Here is a 22,741-nt window from a genome sequence, read left to right as displayed (position 1 = left end):
GCTGATTAATCTTGTCATTCACTAAAATCAATAATATATTCATTGGGGAAAAAAAAAGAAAAACATTTTTTTTTTTTTATAAGTTCATGAAAAGCTATCAGGGTTACAAATAAAGTGACAATGTGCATCAATGAATACTGAAATTCCATGCCAAAAGTGTATCCTCCACCATAAGACACTCTATGGCGCTCACCTCAACAGTAGGACCCCTGAGTCAACACGGGGTCAAAAAGGCTTTCCCATAAGGGCAAAATCCTAGCGATAAACCTCTTCAAAGTGCAAAGAACTTGGATCACCATATCAGCTCATATGCAGGGGATCGATCTCAGCATAAGGCCATCAGTGTCCCAGTATATGCATACAAAACAGGAAACATCTAGTGCTCTCTGCTAGCATATATTTATTAAGTAAAAAGAATCACACACATAAAAGGCACTTCCATTAAGTGCCAATCAACAAGCGTTCTTTCACATAAAACCACATGGAATCAGCATAAGGAGACGGCCGCGGGTGACATAGCTCCCTTTCGCACGTGTATCGTACCAGGGGATGGGACTACATCTTTATGTAGAGCAGCAATTCATTTTTTTTTTTTTTTTTCAGATCCTCAGAGTCTTTGCCATGAGGTGCCATGTTGAACTTGCAGTGACCAGTATGTGACAGTGAAAGTGATAAGACCAAATTTAACCTACCTGAGACCTTGTAACACTAACGAGTCACATGACATTGGGGAGGGAAAATGGCTCATTGGGCCCAATTTGGACATTTTCACTTAAGGGGTACTCACATTTGTTGCCAGCGGTTTAGACATTAATGGCTGTGTGTTGAGTTATTTTGAGGGGCTAGCAAATTGACACTGTTATGCAAGCTGTACACTCACTGCATTACATTTGTAACAAAGTGTAATTTCTTTAGTGTTGTCACACTGACCAAGTTCTTGTGAATGTAATGCATACGGGGGAGGAGCCACATCCTGACGTTACCCACTGCCATCCTAGATATCCATATCCTCAGTGTCCACTCTGTTATGCGCTGTACATTGAAGGCCGTGTGAGTAGCCATTATTTATTAATAAAAATGTTGCAAAATTATACCAGTGAGTGAGCGCTTAGATTTGCTTTTCTTTTACCAAACTTGCCCCTTGGGATGTCGGTCGGTGGACCTGGACCCTTTCTGGAAGTTATACCCGTATGGGACATGCGTTGTTGACCATCTGTTAATCCAGTGGTCCACACTTAGAGGTGAGCGAAGCGATTTGCTCTGGAGGTGGAGGGAAAGTCATTCTTGCATTGAAATTTTCTCACACAGAATCCTTGCCTGTTGAGACTGTTAGTCCACCATCTATTCTTGTTTTTTGGATTTATATGGATTTCATATCACATCTGTTATGTTTTATTGAGCCCTAATATGCGCTGCACTCCTCTGTATACTAATAATGAAACGTATGTTCATGTACAGTTTAGTATGCACTCAATACTTGGTTGGGGCTCCTTTTGCATGAATTACTGCATCAATGCAGCGTTGCATGGAGTTAATCAGCCTGTGGCACTGCTGAGGTGTTATGGAAGCTCGGGTTTCTTTGATAATGGCCTTCAGCTCTTCTGCATTGTTGGGTCTGGTGTCTCTCATCTTTCTCTTGACAATACTCCACAGGTTTTCTGTTTTTTTTTTTTTTTTTTTTTTTTTTTACTTTATTTAGATATTTATTTTGTTTATAAAATACATCAAGATTAAGCATCCCCTCAATCTCCCCTCACCTTATCAGATAAAAATATAACAAAAAATAAAAAGGATGGTTCATATCTTGGGTGGCCTAAGCCCTTGTACACACGGTCGGAGAATCCGTCGGAATGTGTCCTATCGGACCGTGGTGTCGGATAATCTTACTGTGTGTGGTATGCATCGGACTGATTCCGTCGGACCCAATTTTCCATCATGTTGGAAATATTTCCCGACCAACTGGTTCGATCGGACATAATCCGATCATGTGTAGCGAATTTTGATCGGACCAAGTGCCACGCATGCTCAGATCAAATTCCTACATCAAAGCTATTGGCTACTAGCCTGAATGTAGTCCCATTGTAACGAAATTACGTCATCACGTTCTGAAAGATCGGATTTTTCGACAACTTAGTCCGACCGTGTGTATACAACAGTTTCGGACAAGATCCGACGGACAAAATCCGCTGGACAAAATCCGACGGATTTGGTTGTCAAAATCTCCGACCGTGTGTACAGGGGCTTAGAGGGGATTGGTATCATGAGGGCCATCCTAGCTGATGTTCCATGTAATCTAGATTCCCACTCTATCACACTTCCCTCTCATCTCCATTCTCGCACACTTCCACCCTCTTCATTTGCCCTCTTACTTTAATTCCTATTGGGTCACTTTTCATCGTTAAAATATTTTTTTTTCTTCACACTATTATTCACATATCAATCCCTCTGGCTTCCCACCAAGGTTTCCACATCTTGTCATATTTTTTTTAAAGTCCCTTATTTTATATATAACGCTTTTTCTTTAAGAATTACCACCTTTCATGCTATTTATCCATTCTCTACCAGACAGAGGCGACACTGACAACCATCTTAGGGCAATCCGTTTCCTTGCCTGAAATAGGCATCACAGAACCGCCATCTGGCTGCTTCCCGAGTTTCCAACTCCTTCAACTAATCCCAGGAGACAATACTTTGCCTCCATTCTGGTGGAGGTTCCAAACACCCGATCAATGGTTCCTGTCACCTCCGTCCAGTAGCGGATCAACTTCGAGCATCTCCAAAACATGTGAATCATGTCTCCCTCCATGTCCCTGCAGCGGGGGGCAGCTTGCCCCCCGCTGCCCCCCGTCGGCCAAATTGAAAAAGTTTATGAGGAGTATAATAAGTTCTATATAATAAGAACAGATGAGACATCCTCTGAGAGGGAGAGAGTGATACCAAACGGAGCCAGTTCAAGAATTAAATTCCATTGTATTTCGGAGATCTCTCCCACATCTTTTTCCCACTTCCTCTTGTATATAGGGGTCTCTATCCCTCCCATTCTCCCCTTGTTTATATGTGGGTATATTTTTGAAATTAAACCTTTTCCTGTTTCTGCATTAATTATATTTTGAAGAACTGGGATTGTGCTCCATTCTAAGGTCCTCCCTCTAAACTGCTCCTCCAGTGCATGCCTGACCTGCAAATACTTATAGAAAGATTTATTTGGTAGAGCAAAATAGTCTCTCAGTTCCTGAAAGGTTTTCAGGGCACCAACTTGGTATAGCTGAGCGATAAATTCTATTCCACATCTCTCCCATTCTCTTACTGCCCCCATCTTCTGCAGTTCTCCCAATTTGCTATTCTTCCATAAGGAGGTATACTCATTAAATCCTCTGTATTTTGATGTGTTCCACGTTATCGTCATTAAATTCAAAGTAGGGAGTCCTAATGGAAAGAATCCTGCCTCCAGAGCTTCCACTATTGAGTCATGTGGTGTTTTGTAGGAGCATTTTTCTCCCTGCCTCTCCCCCCTTCTAAATTGCACCCCCCATATACTGGAGTGGTGACGCGAGGAAGTAGCTAAAAGGGTGTGGGAGCGCTACTCCTCCTTCCTGTTTTTGTAACTGCAAAGTACTCAATCAAATTCTTGCCGATCCACCCTTCCAAATCAGTTCCCTGAACACCATATCTATCTTTTGAAACCACATTTTATATAACAAAATTGGGGAGTTATGCAATACATAGAGAAGCTGCAGCATCCATATCATTTTGATTAAATTACAGCGACCTGCCACAGATAATGGCAGGTGTTTCCACACTTTTGTCTTCCTCCTAAATGTATTCAGTAACGGGATTATATTATCTGCTGTGTACTGTTGAGGGTCTCTGGATATGTTTATTCCTAGGTATTTAAATTTACTTACTACTTGGATCTGAGTCACCTCCTCGGGCAAGGGGCTTCCCAGAGGATCTACTGGCAGAAGGCTAGATTTTTGCCGATTTATCTTAAGTCTGGAAATTTGGCCAAATTTGTTAATGTCCATAGCTTTCTGAAGGGAATCCTGTGTATCGCCAAGGAATAATAGTAGGTCATCCGCGCATAATGCTACTTTTTCTTCCAAGTCTCCCCTTATAAAACCCTTCACCTGAGCAGAAGACCGCAGGGCAATGGCCAGAGGTTCAATTGCAATGGGAAAGAGGAGGGGTGACAAGGGACACCCTTGTCTTGTCCCCCTCCCCAGTCTAAATTTATCGGACTTTTCATTATTCACCTTTACTCTGGCTTCTGGTGCCCTATAAAGCATTTTTACCCATTTCATGAAACCCGGTCCAAATTGGGCTGTCTCCATAACTCTCCAGAGATACTGCCACTCAAGACTGTCAAAGGCCTTGGCGGTATCTAAAGACAAAATAGCCCTCTCTCCACTCTCATCAGTAGGGACCTGAAGATTCAAGTATACCCTCCTTATATTTGTGCTATTAGTTCTTCCGGGTATAAAACCTGATTGATCAGGGTGGATGAGTTTCAGTATAACCTTGCCTCCAAGACCTTTGCCAGTATTTTTATGTCAGTGTTTAATAAAGTGATAGGCCTATATGAGGCAGGATCAAGTGGGTCTTTACCCTCCTTGTGTATGGTGATTATGGTAGATTCCATCATTGATGAGGGGAGCTCTCCCCTCATTAATGACCAATTCAATACCCTCAACAGCTCGGGAAGCAATACCTTCCCATACTGCCGATATATCTCGGTCAGGAGTCCATCTGGGCCCGGGGATTTCTGTTGCGCCATCTCAATAGTGACCATTTGTATTTCCTCTATCGTTATAAGTCTATCTAACTCAGTTCTATCTGTCTCATCAAGACAAGGGGAAATTCAGATATCTGAGAAAGCTGTGCATTTCATCCCCCATTTCCTCCTGTTGTGATCTATACAAGTCCTCATAATATTCTTTAAACTTGCCCACTATTTCTGGAGTACATGAGGATAACCTTCTATCTCCTATAGTTATCGTGGGTATAACGGATGGGGGGAGTTCACCCTGACTAATTGTGCCAGCATACGTCCCTAACTTTCCCCCTCTCCAAAGGCAAATTGTTTCTGGAAGAGATGTTTTTTCTCTATTTTTCTAAGGGTCATTAATCGATAATTTTGTTGTTCCTCTATCCATTTCCTAAGTCTATCCGGTGTTGGGTCATTGATATACTGTTCCTCTGCAGTAGTTACCCTCTCCCCTATTAGTCTCTCCCAGTCCTTAGTCTGTTTTTTTAATTTTTGAGATTTGTTGGATCATTATGCCTCATAGGAAAGCCTTCAGAGTGTCCCATACTATTCCTTCCGAGGCAGCACCTCTATTCAGATCGAGAAACTCCCCCACTGGTGCCAATATCTCGTTCGGATCCTCCATCAGTTCGATCCAAAATAGGTTTATCCTCCACTCCCCAGGATGGTTACGCTCGCCCAGCTCTAGTGATATTGTCACTGGGGAATGGTCCGACAGACCCCTTGGTCTGTAGTTCACATTTTTTATGATAGACATAATTTTGTCATTTCCCAGCACTAGGTAAATCCTGGAGAGTGTGGAATGTGTCCTGGAGAAGCACGAGTATTGTCAGGCCTCCGGGTTCCGTATTCTCCAGATGTCCAACAATCCTGCCTCCCCTAAAAAAAAAAAAATCGGGGAGCCGGCTATCCGTGACACCACCCGTTATTGTCCCTGGGGGGAATCTAGTCTCCGGTCCATTACCAAATTGAAGTCCCCCGTTACTATCACCGGCACTCTCGGCTTATCCACAACAAACTCGGCAAGCTCGCAAAGGATTGAAACGTTAAAGGGTGGAGGGAGGTACACGTTTGCTAATACACAGACTCTGTTCTCAATCTTACAGAATAAAAAAATAAATCTCCCATATTCATCCACCTTAGCCTGCATACAAGAGAAAGCCACCCCTGATCTAACAAATATACTCACCCCCTAGAATAGGAAGTGTGTACTGAATGGAACTGTGTACTGTAGTCCCTCCATCTCAATTGGGGAATAGAGATTTTAGTAAGATTTGTCTCCTGCAACAAAGGATAGCCACCTCGTATGTCTTTGCAATCAGGAGAACTGCTGCTTTTTTATCTGTATCTCCCATTCCCCGGACATTCTACGAGTACAAAATAAATTTTTTAATCTGGGTGCACATAACCATCAAAGTTTAATTTGAATCTAAGCAGTGCCTTTTCAAATTTATATGGTTTTATTGTATCATTTTTTGTGACTCCATAGTGTCTCTTCTCATACCTGTGATTTAAATCGAACAAACTTTTGTGCCAGACCCGCCACTCATTCCATCCCATACATCCGTACGTCCTCTCATGCCTATAATTGTGTTCACTCAGTCTTTTGTACCAAGCAACCCACTTGTTCCGTCTCATACACCCATGCACACCATTCACCTGCCCACTGGGCCTATTTTTGGGCTTCCTAATGTGACCTTTGCATTCATCTATCAATTTAAGTGTTATCAACTTTAAACTTGTGTTCTCACACTCTTCCCTCCCTATCCCACCCCCGCCCCCCTCAGAAAACCATACAGCCCACATTTAATAAAATAAACAAGACAAGACAAACGTAGCGAAACAGACAACACAAATAGAGCGAACTCTTCGCTCCACCCCTTAGAAACATGGGGTGGTATGCTCGTTGTTCCCTCCCCCTTTCCACCACCAACACCCTCCTCTCTCTCTAAATTATTCAACAGTGTAGTGGTTTGTGTCTTAAACAAAATCATATTGCTAATAAAAGTCCAGGCCAATATAGTCAGATTGGTCTACAGTCTCCCACTATAGGTTACTATCCAGTTCTCCACTCCCTCCGGGGTATCGAAAAACACGCCCCCCTCCCCCCCGGGGCGTTTATATATAGTCTTGCCGGGTATAGCAGTGCATAGTTCAATTTGAATCGTTGCAATTTGCGTTTGACTTCTCCAAACTTAGCCCTTCTTTTTTGCAGATCAGGTGAGAAATCATATTGCCATTGTGAAGAATATTACCCATTTCTCTGGCTTTATTTAGTATAGTTACTTTATCTTTATAGTAAAGCAGTTTTACCAATAAGGGTCTTGGAGGTCTAGAGGGGGTCCTATGAAATCTTTCCAGTGCAAAAAGAGGTGAGAAGGACTGTTCTCCAAATAAGTCTTTAAACCATTTTTCTAAAAATGTAGTGGGATCTGTACCCTCACTACGTTCTGGGAGTCCCACTATCCTAACGTTCTTCCTTTGCACCCTGTTCTCCATTTTGTCGATCTTTATCTAGCAGTTAGCCATTTGTTCCCTTATAGTCCTTATCTCCCATTTAAGAGGGTTCATGTCGTCCTCTAATAGGCTGACCCTCCCCTTGAGGGCGGTTGTCCTTTCACATACTTTTTGCATGTCATGCCTAACGAAGGACATGTCTTCCTGAATAGTTTGAAGCTGGGCAGACATTTCATTTATGGAAGTTTTACAAGAGTTAATTGCGTTCAGTACTTCCCTCAATGATGGTTCTGCTTCCCCCAGAGCTACCATTTTAGTTGGTGATAATGACCACTTTTGAGCATCCTCCATCCTCTCCCCCAAAGGGTTTCCTGCAGGGGAATTCACTGCCTTCACAGGAGTTGCCTGTCCATGTCCCTGACTCTTTCTTGTGGTGGAAGCAGAGTCTGTGGTTTGGACAACATGCTAAATTCTCGACTGTTGTTTTTTAGGGGAGCTCTGCTCAGAAAGTTGACCTTGTGCGTGTGCAAATTTCCCCAGTTTAGCTGCTGCTACCTGGCTTACTTTTGTGGTGCGCTGTGATGGCATAATAACATTTAGTCAGGTGGTTTAGTTCCCGAAAAATATTTATCTCAATCCCCCTTTTTCCCCTCCTCCACTGTCCCATAAAAAAATAAAAAAATTCCAAGGTGGAGAGGGGAGAAAAGTGATCCACCACAGTTCAAGAGGATTACTCTTCACAGTCCAGTTTCCAAAATCTACGCCGGGAGATAGTGGGGGATGAGTAAAATGGAGTGCACTATCTCTACATGGCTCTTTTCTCAGCATGCAATTTGTTAGATGTACTGAGAATAGGGTGGAAATGATATACAATAAGTCCAGGGTAATAGAGGGAGACAGTGTTCACATGTTGGATTTACTAGGTTTGGTATATATAACCTGTGGCATATATATGGCAAGATTGGCAATAGGAAATACAGATGAGGGGTTACCTCAAAAAGTCTCTCAAGCTTAAGCGTTGGATATGAAACACCAGTAATGCAATGTGCTACCTGTGCACTAAGATAGCAGACAGGATCAGGTTTTGGTGCTATACATCTTTAGCATATTGTCCTTAAAGCTACCAACTGTGTCCGCTTGTCTTCCACAAACTCAGATCCAATTTGCATGGCTGATAAACAGGAGATAGTGGTAATGAGAAAAAAAAAAAAAAAAAAAAAAAGCAGGTTTTTGCCTCTTATCCAGTACTGCAGGGATTAATCCTCCAAGCCTCTGATCTCTGCATACATTTAAACTGCAGTTAGATCTGTCCCATCATCCAGCTCCTTATTACACTCAATAATAAAGGTTTTCTCCCTTAGTGTGTCAGCAGCTCACCACTGTTAGCATATCAATGATAAATACAGTCCAGGCTGACAGTGTGCAAGAGAAAAAAAAAAAAAAGTCAGAGAAAGCAGAGCGTGGGGTAGAAAAAAAAATAGGTTTTTCACCTGCATCCAGCGCACAAGGGATGATCCTCAGAGACACGATTCACTGCTCTTGGCTCTTTGTCTGGCATACACGCTGTGGCTGCTGGAACTAGTCTCCTTGTAGTACTCTGACCTGCGAGGGAGGAAGGGATCTCTCATCATCAACATAGCTTGTCCAGGCTAGTGGGATTATGTTGGGGAGAGGAGCATTTAGGAGATATTTTTAGCACAGCCTGATGCCTCTCACACATCCCCTGCTGACTTCCATATCCCCATCAGCCTCTCAGTTGTCTCAGGTGTGTGGGGCAGAGGGAGGGGGAGCCGTCCTCTCACATCCACCTCCGGTCACGCCCCATCGTCTCTACTCCAGCCTTCTATGGGGTTTAGGTCAGGCGAGTTTGCTGGCCAATCAAGCACAGTCATACTATGATCATTAAATCAGGTATTTATACTTTTGGCAGTGTGGGCAGGTGCCAAGTCCTGCGTCTCCATAAAGCTGGTCAGCAGAGGGAAGCATGAAGTGCTCTAGAATGTCCTGGTAGTGCTACATACTAAATACAGTGGATGACATGACTCCCCAAATCAAGGACTGTGGAAAATGTTGCATTTAATTTGGAAATCAAAGTCCCAAGGTCTGGAGAAAGAGTGGGGAGGCACAAAATACTAGTTGCTTGAGGTCAAATGTGAAGTTTCCACAATCGGTGATGATTTGGGGAACCAACTAGGCATCTAAATAAAATAGGAGTTTCATTTTTTTTAATAGAATTGCTGAAATATATATATATATATATATATATATATATATATATATATATATATATTTTTTTTTTATAGTTTTTCATACAAACAAACATAGAAGAAGCAATTGTGTGCATACCAAGAGAACTAGCATAAGCAAAATTCAGTTCTTAAATGGGCACACAAAGTCCAAAAATCATATTCCTTGTATTGATAGCTCCAGTGTTGGCAAACTCTTAGGTCTCTATTGGTCTAACTGCACGATGATTCAGAAACGACAAAACATAATTATGACACAAACCTATTATACAAAAAAAAAAAGAATAGAAAAAAAGAACAATACTTGCGGACTATCATCATTCCTTTTACTGGAATCAATATGTCAGGATCAGCGGCTAGGGAGACCAGACACCTAGCTACACAAGGGAACTGAGACCAAACAAAGGAGATATATATATATTACAGTGAAACACAGCAAACCATTAACACAGCAAACACAGCACACAGTAAATGTGAACATAACCCCAAAAGACAAATATCACAGGAACTTAACTACTAACTATATACAAAAAACATCTAAAGGACAAGGATAAGGGAATGCAAGGTTGCAAGGAAGGGGGCTCTTAACAGGGTACTCGAACAGAAGCAATGCAGGAACAAGGCAGTGCAGTACAGACTGGCTCAAGCTAGGCACAGCAAGGAAGGGACCAGAATCGTGACGCACCAGGGGAAGGGAGGAGAAGCCTTAAGTAGCCCCCAGGCAGCTGAACATTAATTAGCTTGATTACATCAGCCTGCTGGCTCCTGGGTGACACCTGCTGGTGGACACTGGAACTGCAGCAAACAGCCCAGAGCAGGATAGTGCCACCAGCAGGCAAACTTAATCCTAACAGATTCCCCCCCTTAAGGAGCGGCCTCTGGACGCTCCATAGGGCCCCACCACCATGGTCTGCAAGCTGACTGAGCACTCCACTGTCCATGTCTGAAGGCCTCGTGAGAACCCCGCCGCCGGGGTCCCAATACTGCCTGGGTTTTCTGCTTGTCAGATCCCCAAGGAGGCGCAACACCAAATGTGTATTCTCAAAAGCAGCCTGTGTCCCAATTCTGGGACACCAAAGGACACCCGACTGCCCAATGCCAGAGTCCCTGGTCCGTGCAGGTACCCAGATACCAGGGCATTCCTTCATGACTGGACCTTCTCTCCCTCTGTTGCTAGTGGCCGCTCTGCACCGTACCTGTCCCTCGGGTCTGCCCAGCACATAGGTTACCCCACTCAGGTCCTCAAATGCACCAGAGATCGCAGAGATGACTCCTGGGTCAGGACAAATCTCAAATGGAACACTGTACTTTCCCATGGGACCTCTACTACCGGGGCTGTAACAGCAGATGTGGCTCTCTAGTTCAAAGTGGAGATCTGGACCTCCTGGCCTTGGCACAATAGGCTCCTCTGGCTGCAAAAAGAACTCAGGATGAGCAAATGTAGGGATCTTGACCCACGTAGACAACCCCTTTAGGCCACATAACACTGGATTTTTAGAAGCCTCAGACACATCAGTAAGTGGGGGTTTAACCCAGTCAGAGTCCAGATTAATAGCACGTAGGGATTTGGCATAGTCCAGAGGAGTGTCAGCCCCGGAATTAGCATAGTCCAGAGGGGCAACGGGCACCAGATCAACAGGCTGGGCAGCGGGCACATCAGGCTGGGTAGCAGCCCGGGAACCAGCATAGTCAAGCTGTACAGCGGCAGCCCGGGAACCAGCATAGTCCAGCGGGGCAGCGGCAGCCTGGGAACCCGCCGTGGCAAGCTTGACAACCGACGGCAGCGTGGATAAGAAGTGTACACCATCTGCAAGCGGCAACATGGAAGAGGAATGGACCCCATTGGCCCGGCGACATCATCCATGGAGGAGACGTGGACCCCATCGCCAGGCGACATCAGCATGGAGGAGGCGTGGACCCCATCACTAGGCGACATCAGCATGGGGGAGGCATGGACCCCAACGGCAGGCGGCAACATGGAGGAGGCATGGACCCCATCGGCAGGCAGAAACATGGAGGAGGCATGGACATCAGCAGCAGATGACAACATGTAGGAGGCATGGACATCGGCAGCAGGCAACATGGAGGAGGCATGGACATCAGCAGCAGGTGGCAAAATGGAGTGGTACTGTATCGCATTAGCAGCAGTCTGCATGGATGAGGACTGGATTGCATCAGCAGCAGTCATCTGCATGGAGGAGGACTGGATTGCATCAGCAGTCTGCATGGAGGAGGACTGGATCACATCAACAGCAGTCGTCTACATGGAGGAGGACTGGATCGCATCAACAGCAGTCGTCTGCATGGAGGAGGACTGGATTACATCAGCAGCAGCCATCTGCATGGAGAAGGACTGGATCTCATCAGCAGTAGTCGTCTGCATGGAGGAGGACTGGATTGCATCAGCAGTAGTCGTCTGCATGGAGGAGACCTGGATTGCATCAGCAGTCTGCATGGAGGAGGACTGGATCGCATCAGCAGCAGTCGTCTGTATGGAGGGGGACTGAATTGCATCAACAACAGTCGCCTGCATGGAGGAGGACTGGATTACATCAGCAGCAGCCATCTGCATGAAGAAGGACTGGCTCACATCAGCAGCAGTTGTCTGCATTGGGGAGGACTGGATCACATCAGCAGCAGTCGTCTGCATGGAGGAGGACTTTATGTAGCCCCCAGGCAGCTGAACATTAATTAGCTTGATTACACCACAGCCTGCTGGCTCCTGGGTGACACCTGCTGGTTGACACAGGAACTGCAGCAAACAGCCCAGAGCAGGATAGTGCCACCAGCAGGCAAACTTAATCCTAACACAATGTGTGGAATATAACTTTTAAGGCGAGTTTCCCTAAGCGAGTGGTCCAACAGTTTACCTGGTTTATTCCCATGTTCATAGTAGACATTTCTGACCCTATATACCTGTGTCTTAATGTCATGCATGAGCAGAGATGCCAGTTTTTATTGCTGAACCCTAAGATCTGCTGCTACTGAATGAGAGAGGAATTTTTTTTTATGCATGGATTCTAAGTTAGCTACCAAGTTTTACTGGGTTTGAAGTGCGGCTTGCCTATTTTTTCGTAGTTCCGTCACCTTTTGAATCAGCAGACCTTGCATGACACATTTATGAGTTTCCCATAATGTCAGCTGAGTGACGAGAAGATTCTTGCTAAAGTGAAAGAGAGGACATTTCACAATGGACCTTCCTGGACCAAGGATTCATTGAGTTTCTACTTCCAGTAGTGCCCAAATGAAGCTATATAAAAGCCAGGGTATGATCAGACACAGTCTGTGTACCAATTGAAGAGCTTACTACATCTGGTAGTTAGAGACTGAGAGACCATTACATAATAAATTTGAGAATAGCTATTGTGTGGAAATGATTAGAAAGTTTAGTCCTGGTTCCTTGGATGATGAACCCGCCAAACATCTACCAGATGTACAGATTGAAGGGCTTTTTTCACTCGTCTAAGATAAGAGTAGGACAGATGTGTGAAACACCTGGAGGTGTCTAACAGTGGATCAAGAGCTATGTTATGATCCTAGACCTAAGACCTAAAATCAGTCCCCCTTCCATGAAGCCCTGTAAAGCATTAAGAATTTCATCTAGACAACTCAGCTGTGCTTGATTAAATATATAGAGGCTAGCATAACTCCGCGGGCCAGCCAGGTCTCCTTGAAAAAACAGACGGTGTCCCTCTTGGTCGCTCTTCTGATCAACAAAATCCTAGAATTAAAACCCTATGCACCAGCAAAGAAGGGATAGGAGAAGAGGGGGAAGGAAAAGTAGAGAAAAAAAAAAAAAAACGGAGACAAAAATTATACTAAAGTGAAAAAAATAAATAAAACATTACTGCACCACCTAACTCCCTAAGTCAGTGATGGTGAACCTGGGCACCCCAGATGTTTTGGAACTACATTTCCCATGATGCTCTAATTCACGCTGCAGTGTAGTGGAGCATCATGGGAAATGTAATTCCAAAACATCTGGAGTGCCAAGGTTCGCCATCACTACCCTAAGTGATACGCTGGCATTACAATTAAACATATTGTGTGAAGATAATGGGGGGGGGGGGGGGTAAAGTGCAGCGCTAAATAATTGTGGAAATATTTAAAAATAAAATCAATAAAGTGAGAATGCAAAATGACACATCTGCATAGTAGTTAGAAGACGTGTATAAATCTATGAAAAACCTACTGTCTATCAAACTGCATCAAGGAAACAATTAATTCACATATACAACACAGGGCGACACAGTGGTGTAGTGGTTAGCACTCTCACCTAGCAGTAAGAAGGGCGCTGGTTCAAATCCCAACCATGACACTACCTGCCTGGAGTTTGCATGTTCTCCCTGTGCCTGTGTGGGTTTCCTCCGGGTACTCCGGTTTCCTCCCACAATCCAAAGACATGCAGGTAGGTTAATTGGCTTCTGTCCAAAATTGGCCCTAGTATATGAATGGGGACCTTGGATTGTGGGCTCCTTGAGGATAGTGACCGATGTGGGTATAGCAATGTACAGGGAAAAGGGACAATTGTAGACACTCACTCAGGTTGAACTGGATGGACTGGTGTCTTTATTCAACCTAACAAACTATGAAACTATGAAATTCAAATGGTGAAAAGTAAATGTTCAGACTTCAGGACGGAGATCACTCATAAGTATATGTACTCAGCTCAGCAGAGAGAAAATTCACCATCTAATGTGCAACCACCACCAATGAAGGTAATGGGGTGCTCTTACCGACCGGTAGGGGCTACCTGCCAGCAACAAGGAGCCAAATAAGCAGAACTGATGCAACCTTAATGTCACAAGAACCAGCATGTGGATTGCACAGCAGTGTGGAGTCAGCATCCAAACATTGCAGGAACCAGCATATAAAAAGTGCATACCCCAGATGATGTGATGGTAGACAAAACGCGTCCGTATGTATCGTGCTGGCTCCACAAAACTGCAATTTCCTCCATTATTTATGAGCACATTATATACAGGCCTGTGTTTATCTACATCGGTGTAAGTGCAATACTTTAATACATTTTTGTCAAGGATTTTATGCTATGTGACGATCTTTCTTTTCCTTATGACTCCCTCCTGTTGACTGGGGAGCCTTAAGAGTCCTTATATGCTGAGCTTGGATCACTACGCTTTTTATATGCTGGTTCCTGGAATGTTTGGATGCGGAATCTGCACTGCTGTGCAATCCACATGCTGGCTCCTATGACTTTAAGGTCTCATCAGTTCTGCTTATTTGGCTCCTTGCTGCTGGCAGATAGCCCATACCATTTGGTAAGAGTATCCTATTACCTTCATTGATGATGGTTGCACATTGGATGGTGAATTCTCTCCCTGATGAGCGGAGTACATATACTTATGGGTGATCTCCGCCCTGAAGTCTGAACATTTACTTTTCACCATTTGAATAAATGTTCTCCTTCACATTCACTTGGACTTATTTACATGTCCCTTGATGCATTTTGATGGACATTAGATTTTTCATATATTTATACACATGTCTTCTCACTACCAGCTCTGTTAGCCTCATCACCTCAACATAGAGGAAATCGATCAACAAAAGACAGGCATGGAGGAGTCAAGCAACCTTCAGATCATGATACATATGAAGCTCAGAATAGGTAACAGCAAGAAAATGTTTCATACATACTAAAATAAATTAACTTTTTCATGCTATTCTAATTGTATGGTGTGTCTTTATATTTATATATATATATATATATATATATATATATATATATATATATATATATATATATAATTTTTTTTTTTTTTTTAACATTGCTAGTATTTTTGACAAGTCCCAATTAAGATATTGAAATTTATGAAGCTATGCAGATATTACTGTGCTTTGCAGAGCAGGAAGGCACTCCCTTCCCTACTTCTCTCATGATGAACCACAGCCTCCCTTGCCTTTTTTAATGCATTGTTTTCCATTATGTAACCATGCCAATTCAGACATGAGTCCATTAACCCTAAGTACAGTATGTGCGTGCATGTGTATATGCATGTGAGATAGGGTCCTCCGACTGTAAACTCCTTCAGGGCAGGGACTGATGTGATTGTACAGTATGTAAAGCTTTGTATAAATTGGTGCAATATAAATACCCGTAAAGTAAATAAATCAATAAAATGTCTTTGGCTTTAACTATAAAAAATGGACTACAGACCTTTGTCTGAATAGTGAAATGTACATGTATTTGACTGATGCAAATCTATTCAAATGTGTACATATTTACATCCCTTCTTTGCAAAATATATTTGGTCATATATAACAAATGGTAAATACGGTCTGCCTTTTTTTGTGTGTGTATGTGTATATATATATATATATATATATATATATATATAAAACTGAATCAATTTCTTCAATTAAATCAACTTTTTTTTTTGTATATTACAGGTTAAGTTCAGTGAACTAACAATTGATATGTTTAGAATGTTACAAGCTCTGGAGAGGGAACCAATGAATCTCACCTCTCAGATGAATAAGCCTGGATTACAGGTATTCTATACTGATGGATGGGTAAATATTCAGTCTAATTTATTTAGGAAATAAATGGAGTGTGGTGCTACTGAAACTGTATGATTTCTAATGTAGTTCACTACAGTATTTATTATAGGACACAACTTATCTTGTTCCTCTTTTGGTGGATTTTCTACCACCTGCAGGTGGTTTGGACACAATACAATAAAAAAAAAAAAAAAGCATTTGGGCCAGTTGCCTTTAGTGGCTTTATCTCTGTACTTTCTCCAGAGTTCAGTTTAGCTTAGTGTTCAGAGGATGTAGGATGTATTTCATTAGAATTTTAGACAAGTCTTTAGAAGACTATCTTGTCAAGATGTTGTTGGCAGTTTCATGCCACAATACTTGGTCTTCGATAGTCTCCTCCAGCCAACAAGAGCAGGGTCTTCTCAGGGCCCTATTTTCTGACTTTGTCATTTTAGCAGCCACTCTGGGAACTGCTGCTTGTATGGAAATTCACTGAAACTATCCTTCCCCAGTCCCAAGGCCAAACTGGACCTGCTATCACTGGCTGGCTCTATAGACTTGCTGGTTTGTCATATAACGAAATAAAGGCAGCACTTCTAAATTACCAAAAATATAAGAAAATATGAATGTATACAGACAAATCAAATACATAAAGTAAATCTATACAAATAATCATATATAAGAAACATACAATTTAAATAACCATGACAATTAATACATTTAGTTTTGGTGGTAAATATAAATTGATGGTTTTGAACAAATCATGTGAGTTGATGAAAGTTCCTTAACCACTTCCAGACTGCCCGCGGTCGATATACGTCGGCCCTTTAACCACTTAAGGACCCCCACATGCCATTGTACGTCATCACAATGGCATGTACAGGCACAAGCACGTACATGTACGTGCTTGCCTTCCAGCGGGTGGGGGGTCCGATCGGACCCCTCCCGCTGGATGCGGCAGTCCGTTTCGCTGCAGGAGCGATCCGGGATGAGGGGATGGCCGTTGGTTTCTGGCCACCCCCTCTCGATCGCTCTTGGCGAATGAGAAGCTTCCTCCCTCTGTGTATAGTAAACACAGGCAGGGAGGAAGTGATGTCATTCTCCTCGGGGTGGTCTTATTGACCGGACTACGAGGAGAAGTGAAAGTAAGTGTGCACCAACACTACACTGACACGTAGGCACACATAGGTACACAACCCCCCCCCCCCCCCGATAGCCCCCCCCCCCCCCCCCCCGTCACAGTGTCACTGATTGCAGTGATCATTTATTTACAGATCACTGCATTCAGTGTCAGTTGTAACAGTAAAAACTGTCAGGGCAGTTAGTGTTAGGTCCAGGGTAGCCCCCTACCACCCCCCAATAAAGGTTTAACCCCCTGATTGCCCCTAGAGTTAACCCTTTCACCCCCTTTTGCCAGTGTCACTAAGCGATCATTTTTCTGACAGCTGCATTAGTGTCGCTAGGTAGCTAGTTATTTTTTTAGGTTCACCGCCAGGTTTTTATAGCGCTAGGTACCCTGATATACTACCCAATAATGGTTTTAACCCCCTGATTGCCCCTAGTTAACCCTTTCACCCCCTTTTGCCAGTGTCACTAAGCGATCATTTTTTTCTGATCGCTGCATTAGTGTCGCTAGTGTCGCTAGGTAACTAGTTATTTTTTTAGGTTCACCGCCAGGTTTTTATAGCGCTAGGTACCCCAATATACTACCCAATAATGGTTTTAACACCTTGATTGCCCCTAGTTAACCCTTTCACCCCCTTTTGCCAGTGTCACTAAGCGATCATTTTTCTGATCTCTGCATTAGTGTCGCTAGTTATTTTTTTAGGTTCACCACCAGGTTTTTATAGTGCTAGGTACCCCGATATACTACCCAATAATGGTTTTAACCCCCTGATTGCCCCTAGTTAACCCTTTCACCCCCTTTTGCCAGTGTCACTAATCGATCGTTTTTCTGAACGCTGCACTAGTGTCACTGGTGCCGCTAAGTAGCTAGTTATTTTTTTTAGGTTCACCGCCAGGTTTTTATAGCGCTAGGTACCCCCATATACTACCCAATAATGGTTTTAACCCCCTGATTGCCCCTAGTTAACCCTTTCACCCCCCTTTGCCAGTGTCACTAAGCGATCATTTTTCTGATCGCTGCATTAGTGTCACTAGTGTCGCTAGGTAGCTAGTTATTTTTTTAGGTTCACCGCCAGGTTTTTATAGCGCTAGGTACCCCCATATACTACCCAATAATGGTTTTAACCCCCTGATTGCCCCTAGTTAACCCTTTCACCAGCGATCACAGTATAAGTGTCACTGGTGACGCTGGTTAGCCAGTTAGTTATTTAGGTTCCCCGTCAGGTTTGTATATAGCGCCAGGGACCCCCATATACTACCTAAGAAAAATTTGAACCCCCTGATTGCCCCTAGTTAACCCTTTCACCAGTGATCACCGTATAAGTGTTACGGGTGACTCTGGTTTGCTTTTTATAGCATCAGGGCACCCACCATTTATTACCCAATAAAGGTTTAACCCAATGATCACCCGGCGGTGATCAATTAGGTTTTAGGGTCAGGGTCTGCGTCGCCCCAGGCAGCGCTAGGTTAGTGCCAGTACCGCTAACACCCACGCGCAAAGCATAAACCTCCCGTAGTGGTATAGAATCTGAACAGATCAATATCTGATCTGATTAGATCTATACTAGTGTCCCCAGCAGTTTAGGGTTCCAAAAAAACGCATTGTTAGCAGGATCAGCCCAGATACCTGCTAGCACCTGCGTTTTGCCCCTCCGCCCAGCCCACCCAAGTGCAGTATCGATCGATCACTGTCACTTACAAAACACTAAACACATAACTGCAGCATTCGCAGAGTCTGGCCTGATCCCTGCCATCGCTAACAGTTTTTTTTGGTAGCGTTTTATATTTAAATCCGGAAGGCAGTGCTTGGTTTTCGGGGTCCCGTACGTGGCTAGGCTCCCAAAAAGTCCCCCACATGTGGTATCCCCGTACTCGGGAGAAGCAGCAAAATTTATTTTGGGGTGTAATTTGACTTATGCCCATAGCATGTGTGAGCAATATATCATTTAGTGACAACTTTGTGCAAAAAAAATAAAAATTTATATTCCTGCAACTTGTGGCAAAATATAAAATATTTCATGGACTCAACATGCCTCTCAGTAAATAGCTTGGGGTGTCTACTTTCCAAAATGGGGTCATTTGGGGGGGGGGGGGGGTTTGTGTTATTTTGGCATTTTATGGCCTTGGAAACTGTGATAGGTAGTGAGGAGTGAAATCAAAAATTTGCACCCTTAGAAACCCTGAAGGCAGTGATTGGTTTTCGGGGTGCCGTACGCAGCTAGACTCCCAAAAAGTCCCACATATGTGGAATCCTCGTACTCAGGAGAAGCAGCAGAATATATTTTGGGGTTCAATTCTACATTTAACTATGGCATGTGTGAGCAATATATCATTTAGTGACAACTTTTTGTAAACTTTTTTTTTTTTTTTTGTGTGTGTCATTATTCAATCACTTGGGACAAAAGAAAAAAATATTCAATGGGCTCAAGATGCCCCTCAGCAATTTCCTTGGGGTGTCTACTTTCCAAAATTGGGTCATTTGGGGGGGGGGGGGGGGTTGTGTTATTTTGGCATTTTATGGCCTTCGAAACTGTGATAGGTAGTGAGGAGTGAAATCAAAAATTTCCACCCTTAGAAATCCTGAAGGTGGTGATTGGTTTTCGGGGTGCCGTACGCGGCTAGACTCCCAAAAAGTCCCACATATGTGGTATCCCCGTACTCAGGAGAAGCAGCAGAATATATTTTGGGGTGCAATTCCACATATAACTATGGCATGTGGGAGCAATATATCATTTAGTGACAACTTTTTGTAAACTTTTTTTTTTTTTTGTGTCATTATTCAATCGCTTGGGACAAAAAAAAAAAAAATATTCAATGGGCTCAACATGCCACTCAGCAATTTCCTTGGGGTGTCTACTTTCCAAAATGGGGTCATTTGGGGGGGGGGAGGGGTTGAACTGCCCTGCCATTTTAGCACCTCAAGAAATGAGATAGGCAGTCATAAATTAAAAGCTGTGTAAATTCCAGAAAATGTACTCTAGTTTGTAGACGCTATAACTTTTGCGCAAACCAATAAATATACGCTTATTGACATTTTTTTTTACTAAGGACATGTGGCTGAATACATTTTGCCCTAAATGTATGACTAAAATTGAGTTTATTCGATTTTTCTTATAACAAAAAGTAGAAAATATCTTTTTTTCTCAAAATTTTCAGTCTTTTTCCATTTATATCGCAAAAAAAAAAAAAATTGCAGAGGCAATCAAATACCATCAAAAGAAAGCTCTATTTGTGGGAACAAAAGGACGCACATTTTGTTTGGGTACAACATTGCATGACCACGCAATTACCAGTTAAAGCAGTGCAGTGCGAAATTGTAAAAAGACCTCTGGTTCTTAGGCTGAAAATTGGTCCGGGGCTGAAGTGGTTAATGTTACATACCGTTGTTATGATAGCAGTAAGCTGCCATAACCCCGGTATTTTCTTAAATAAAGTATTCCGCTTTCAGATAAAATTGGTCTACGGAGCAGATTCATCACAAGATCACTTTTATCGGTGGCGGAAGAGAGGACCACTCCCCCTCCCGCTGCATCCCAATCACCTCCGCCACTTAACGGATCAATTGGTAGTGGCGGAGATGATCTGATGCTGTCCCCTGAGAGGCAGGAAGTTGAGTGAGGGAATGATGGTCACCACTCAACTCTGTGCCATTGGGTAATGGCAGGAACACTAAACATCACTTCTTCCCAAGGGCTTTTATTGAAAAAAATAAAAAAGACATTTTTTTTTATTTTTCTATTGCTTTTAAGTGTCAAGGTGAGATCTGAGGTCTTTTTTGACACCAGATCTCACATGAAAGAGGTCTTGTCATGCATTTTTTTTCTATTACAAGGGATGTTTACATTTCTTGTAATGGGAATAAAAGTGATCCATTTTTTTTTTTTTTTAAAGGACAGTGTGAAAATAAAAAAAAATAGGGGTGCATGCGCGCGAGCGACAGAGATGGCTGCTTGACTCCCTCGCTCCGCACTGTCGGAAAACACACATCCCAGCCTAATCTGACATAGAACCTTAGCAGGAGTGGCGCACTTACCTCCGGAAGCCCTGGAACACACCAGGCAGGCTCTGGTGATGCAACGCTTGGCGAAAAAGCCTCCAAAGAATCGGCAGCACATCAGGCCTTCCCCAGCCTCCGGCAGAGGTAAATCCAAGATGGCCCCCGAGCCTCCGGAGCCAGACGATGATACACAGCTCTCGGCTGCAGGTCCAGCATCCCCCGCTGATAGCCTCCACCTGGTCCCTACAGATGGGGTGAGTTCCCCCCCTGCGGACACGGATGAGATGCTGGCTAAATTTTACAGTATTGTAAGGGACAAAATTACAGCGGCCTCTCGTAAGCTCTCTTCTGACTTTGTGCGGGGCCTTAAAGAGATAGGCCACCGCACTAACCAGCTTGAACACTGTATGGAGGATGCAGAAAATAGGGCCCGGAGGGATAACCTCTGCATCCAAGCTATCCCTGAGGCGCTTAGTGACCTCCAGGGAACGGCTACAGCATTCTTTCAAGAGCTGGCCCCTGAGATCCCAGTGGAGAGGCTCAAGTTTGACCGAATTCATAGGTCTTTAGCCGCTAAACCCTCCGAGGGCCCCCCGAGGGACGTTATCAAATTCCATTGTTATTGGACCAAGGAGTGACTTTTACAGGCAGTGAGAGAACAGCAGACCCTCTCCTTCCAGGGTAACTCCCTCCAGTTATTCACCGACCTCTCTCCAGCCACCATTACCAGACGCCGAGGCCTTAAACCCTACCTCCAGGTCCTCCAATCCCAATGAATCAAGTCAGATGGGGGTTATCGTTTAAGCTTTCTTTCTCCCACCTTGGTCAGCAGTTCCACGCTACTTCCATATCAGACATGAAGCGCCACGTCTTGGACCTTCAGCTGGAGGTTCCTTCATCCCTCCCTGAGGCTCCACCCACACCTTCCAGACCTGGTCCCTCCAGGCCGGGACCCTCCAGACCGCCCCGCCAGTCATCTCAAGCATCTCAGAGATCTCAGTCTGATATCCCAAGTGCTGCGGGACTTCCAAGCCCAACAACTTCAGCCTTCCGGTAACGGGTGATGACTTCAACTCCTTCCTTTTTGTTTGCCCACCTTGACATGTTCTGGCTACCTGCTCCCATGTCATGATGACAATTCTTTGTTTCACTGTTTTTATTTTTATTATTTCTGTTGTTCTTGACACGAAGTTCAGGTAACGCGTTTCGGAGGTTACCCCCCTGCCATAATATTATTCATCATTGGACTTTTACTTTGGCTCGCGGGGGGGGCACCCTAGTATAGGCTGCCAGTTGATGTGAGGGCGGCTGGGGGCGATGTTGGCCTCTGGACAGCCGCCAGATGGAACTTCTCGGTGTTCCAGCCTCCTCTGCACTGCCGCCCCCGGTGGCATTTTAATCAGCCGGGGTCACCTTTTGAGGTCCCCAATTCAGTGGACTTGGGGACTGTAGTGGGGTGGGGGAGGCTTCTGGGGGAGGGGTACCTCCCCCACTGTTGGCCTAGTCGGCCGCTGGTTCCACTTTGTCCTTATGCCTCTCGGTCTCCCGCCCCCGTAGGGGGGATCTGTTGGACTGGAGGGGCGACCGTATCGGGCGGCGTGGGCCCGCTCGATCTCCTGGAGTCGATGTCCTCCTGGCTGTCCTCTCTGGGGG

At 44.1% G+C, this 22,741-nt stretch overlaps 1 protein-coding gene across 5 annotated transcripts in view; it reads left to right on the top strand.

Annotated features, from left to right (window-relative positions):
* The window catches only part of SCAI (suppressor of cancer cell invasion), a 1,638,004-nt gene that overhangs the window by 914,172 nt on the left and 701,091 nt on the right, over positions 1-22,741 (top strand). For 2 of the 5 annotated variants that reach the window (XM_077463684.1, XM_077463531.1), the window contains exon 9: positions 15,877-15,978. The exons of 1 other annotated variant lie outside the window; for it this stretch is intronic. In XM_077463684.1, the coding sequence (XP_077319810.1) occupies positions 15,877-15,978 (102 nt within the window). Of the gene's footprint in view, positions 1-15,876; positions 16,000-22,741 lie in introns of all 5 variants that reach the window. 2 more of the 5 variants (XM_077463604.1, XM_077463480.1) reach the window with 1 other exon arrangement.

The sequence above is a fragment of the Lithobates pipiens genome, unplaced genomic scaffold (genome assembly GCF_037356315.1).
Source record: "Lithobates pipiens isolate NorthernLeopardFrog02 unplaced genomic scaffold, aLitPip1_a1.2 Scaffold_1, whole genome shotgun sequence".
Taxonomy (NCBI): domain Eukaryota; kingdom Metazoa; phylum Chordata; class Amphibia; order Anura; family Ranidae; genus Lithobates; species Lithobates pipiens.
Note: the sequence above shows the minus strand (reverse complement) of the source record. Positions and strands in the feature narration are given on the sequence as shown.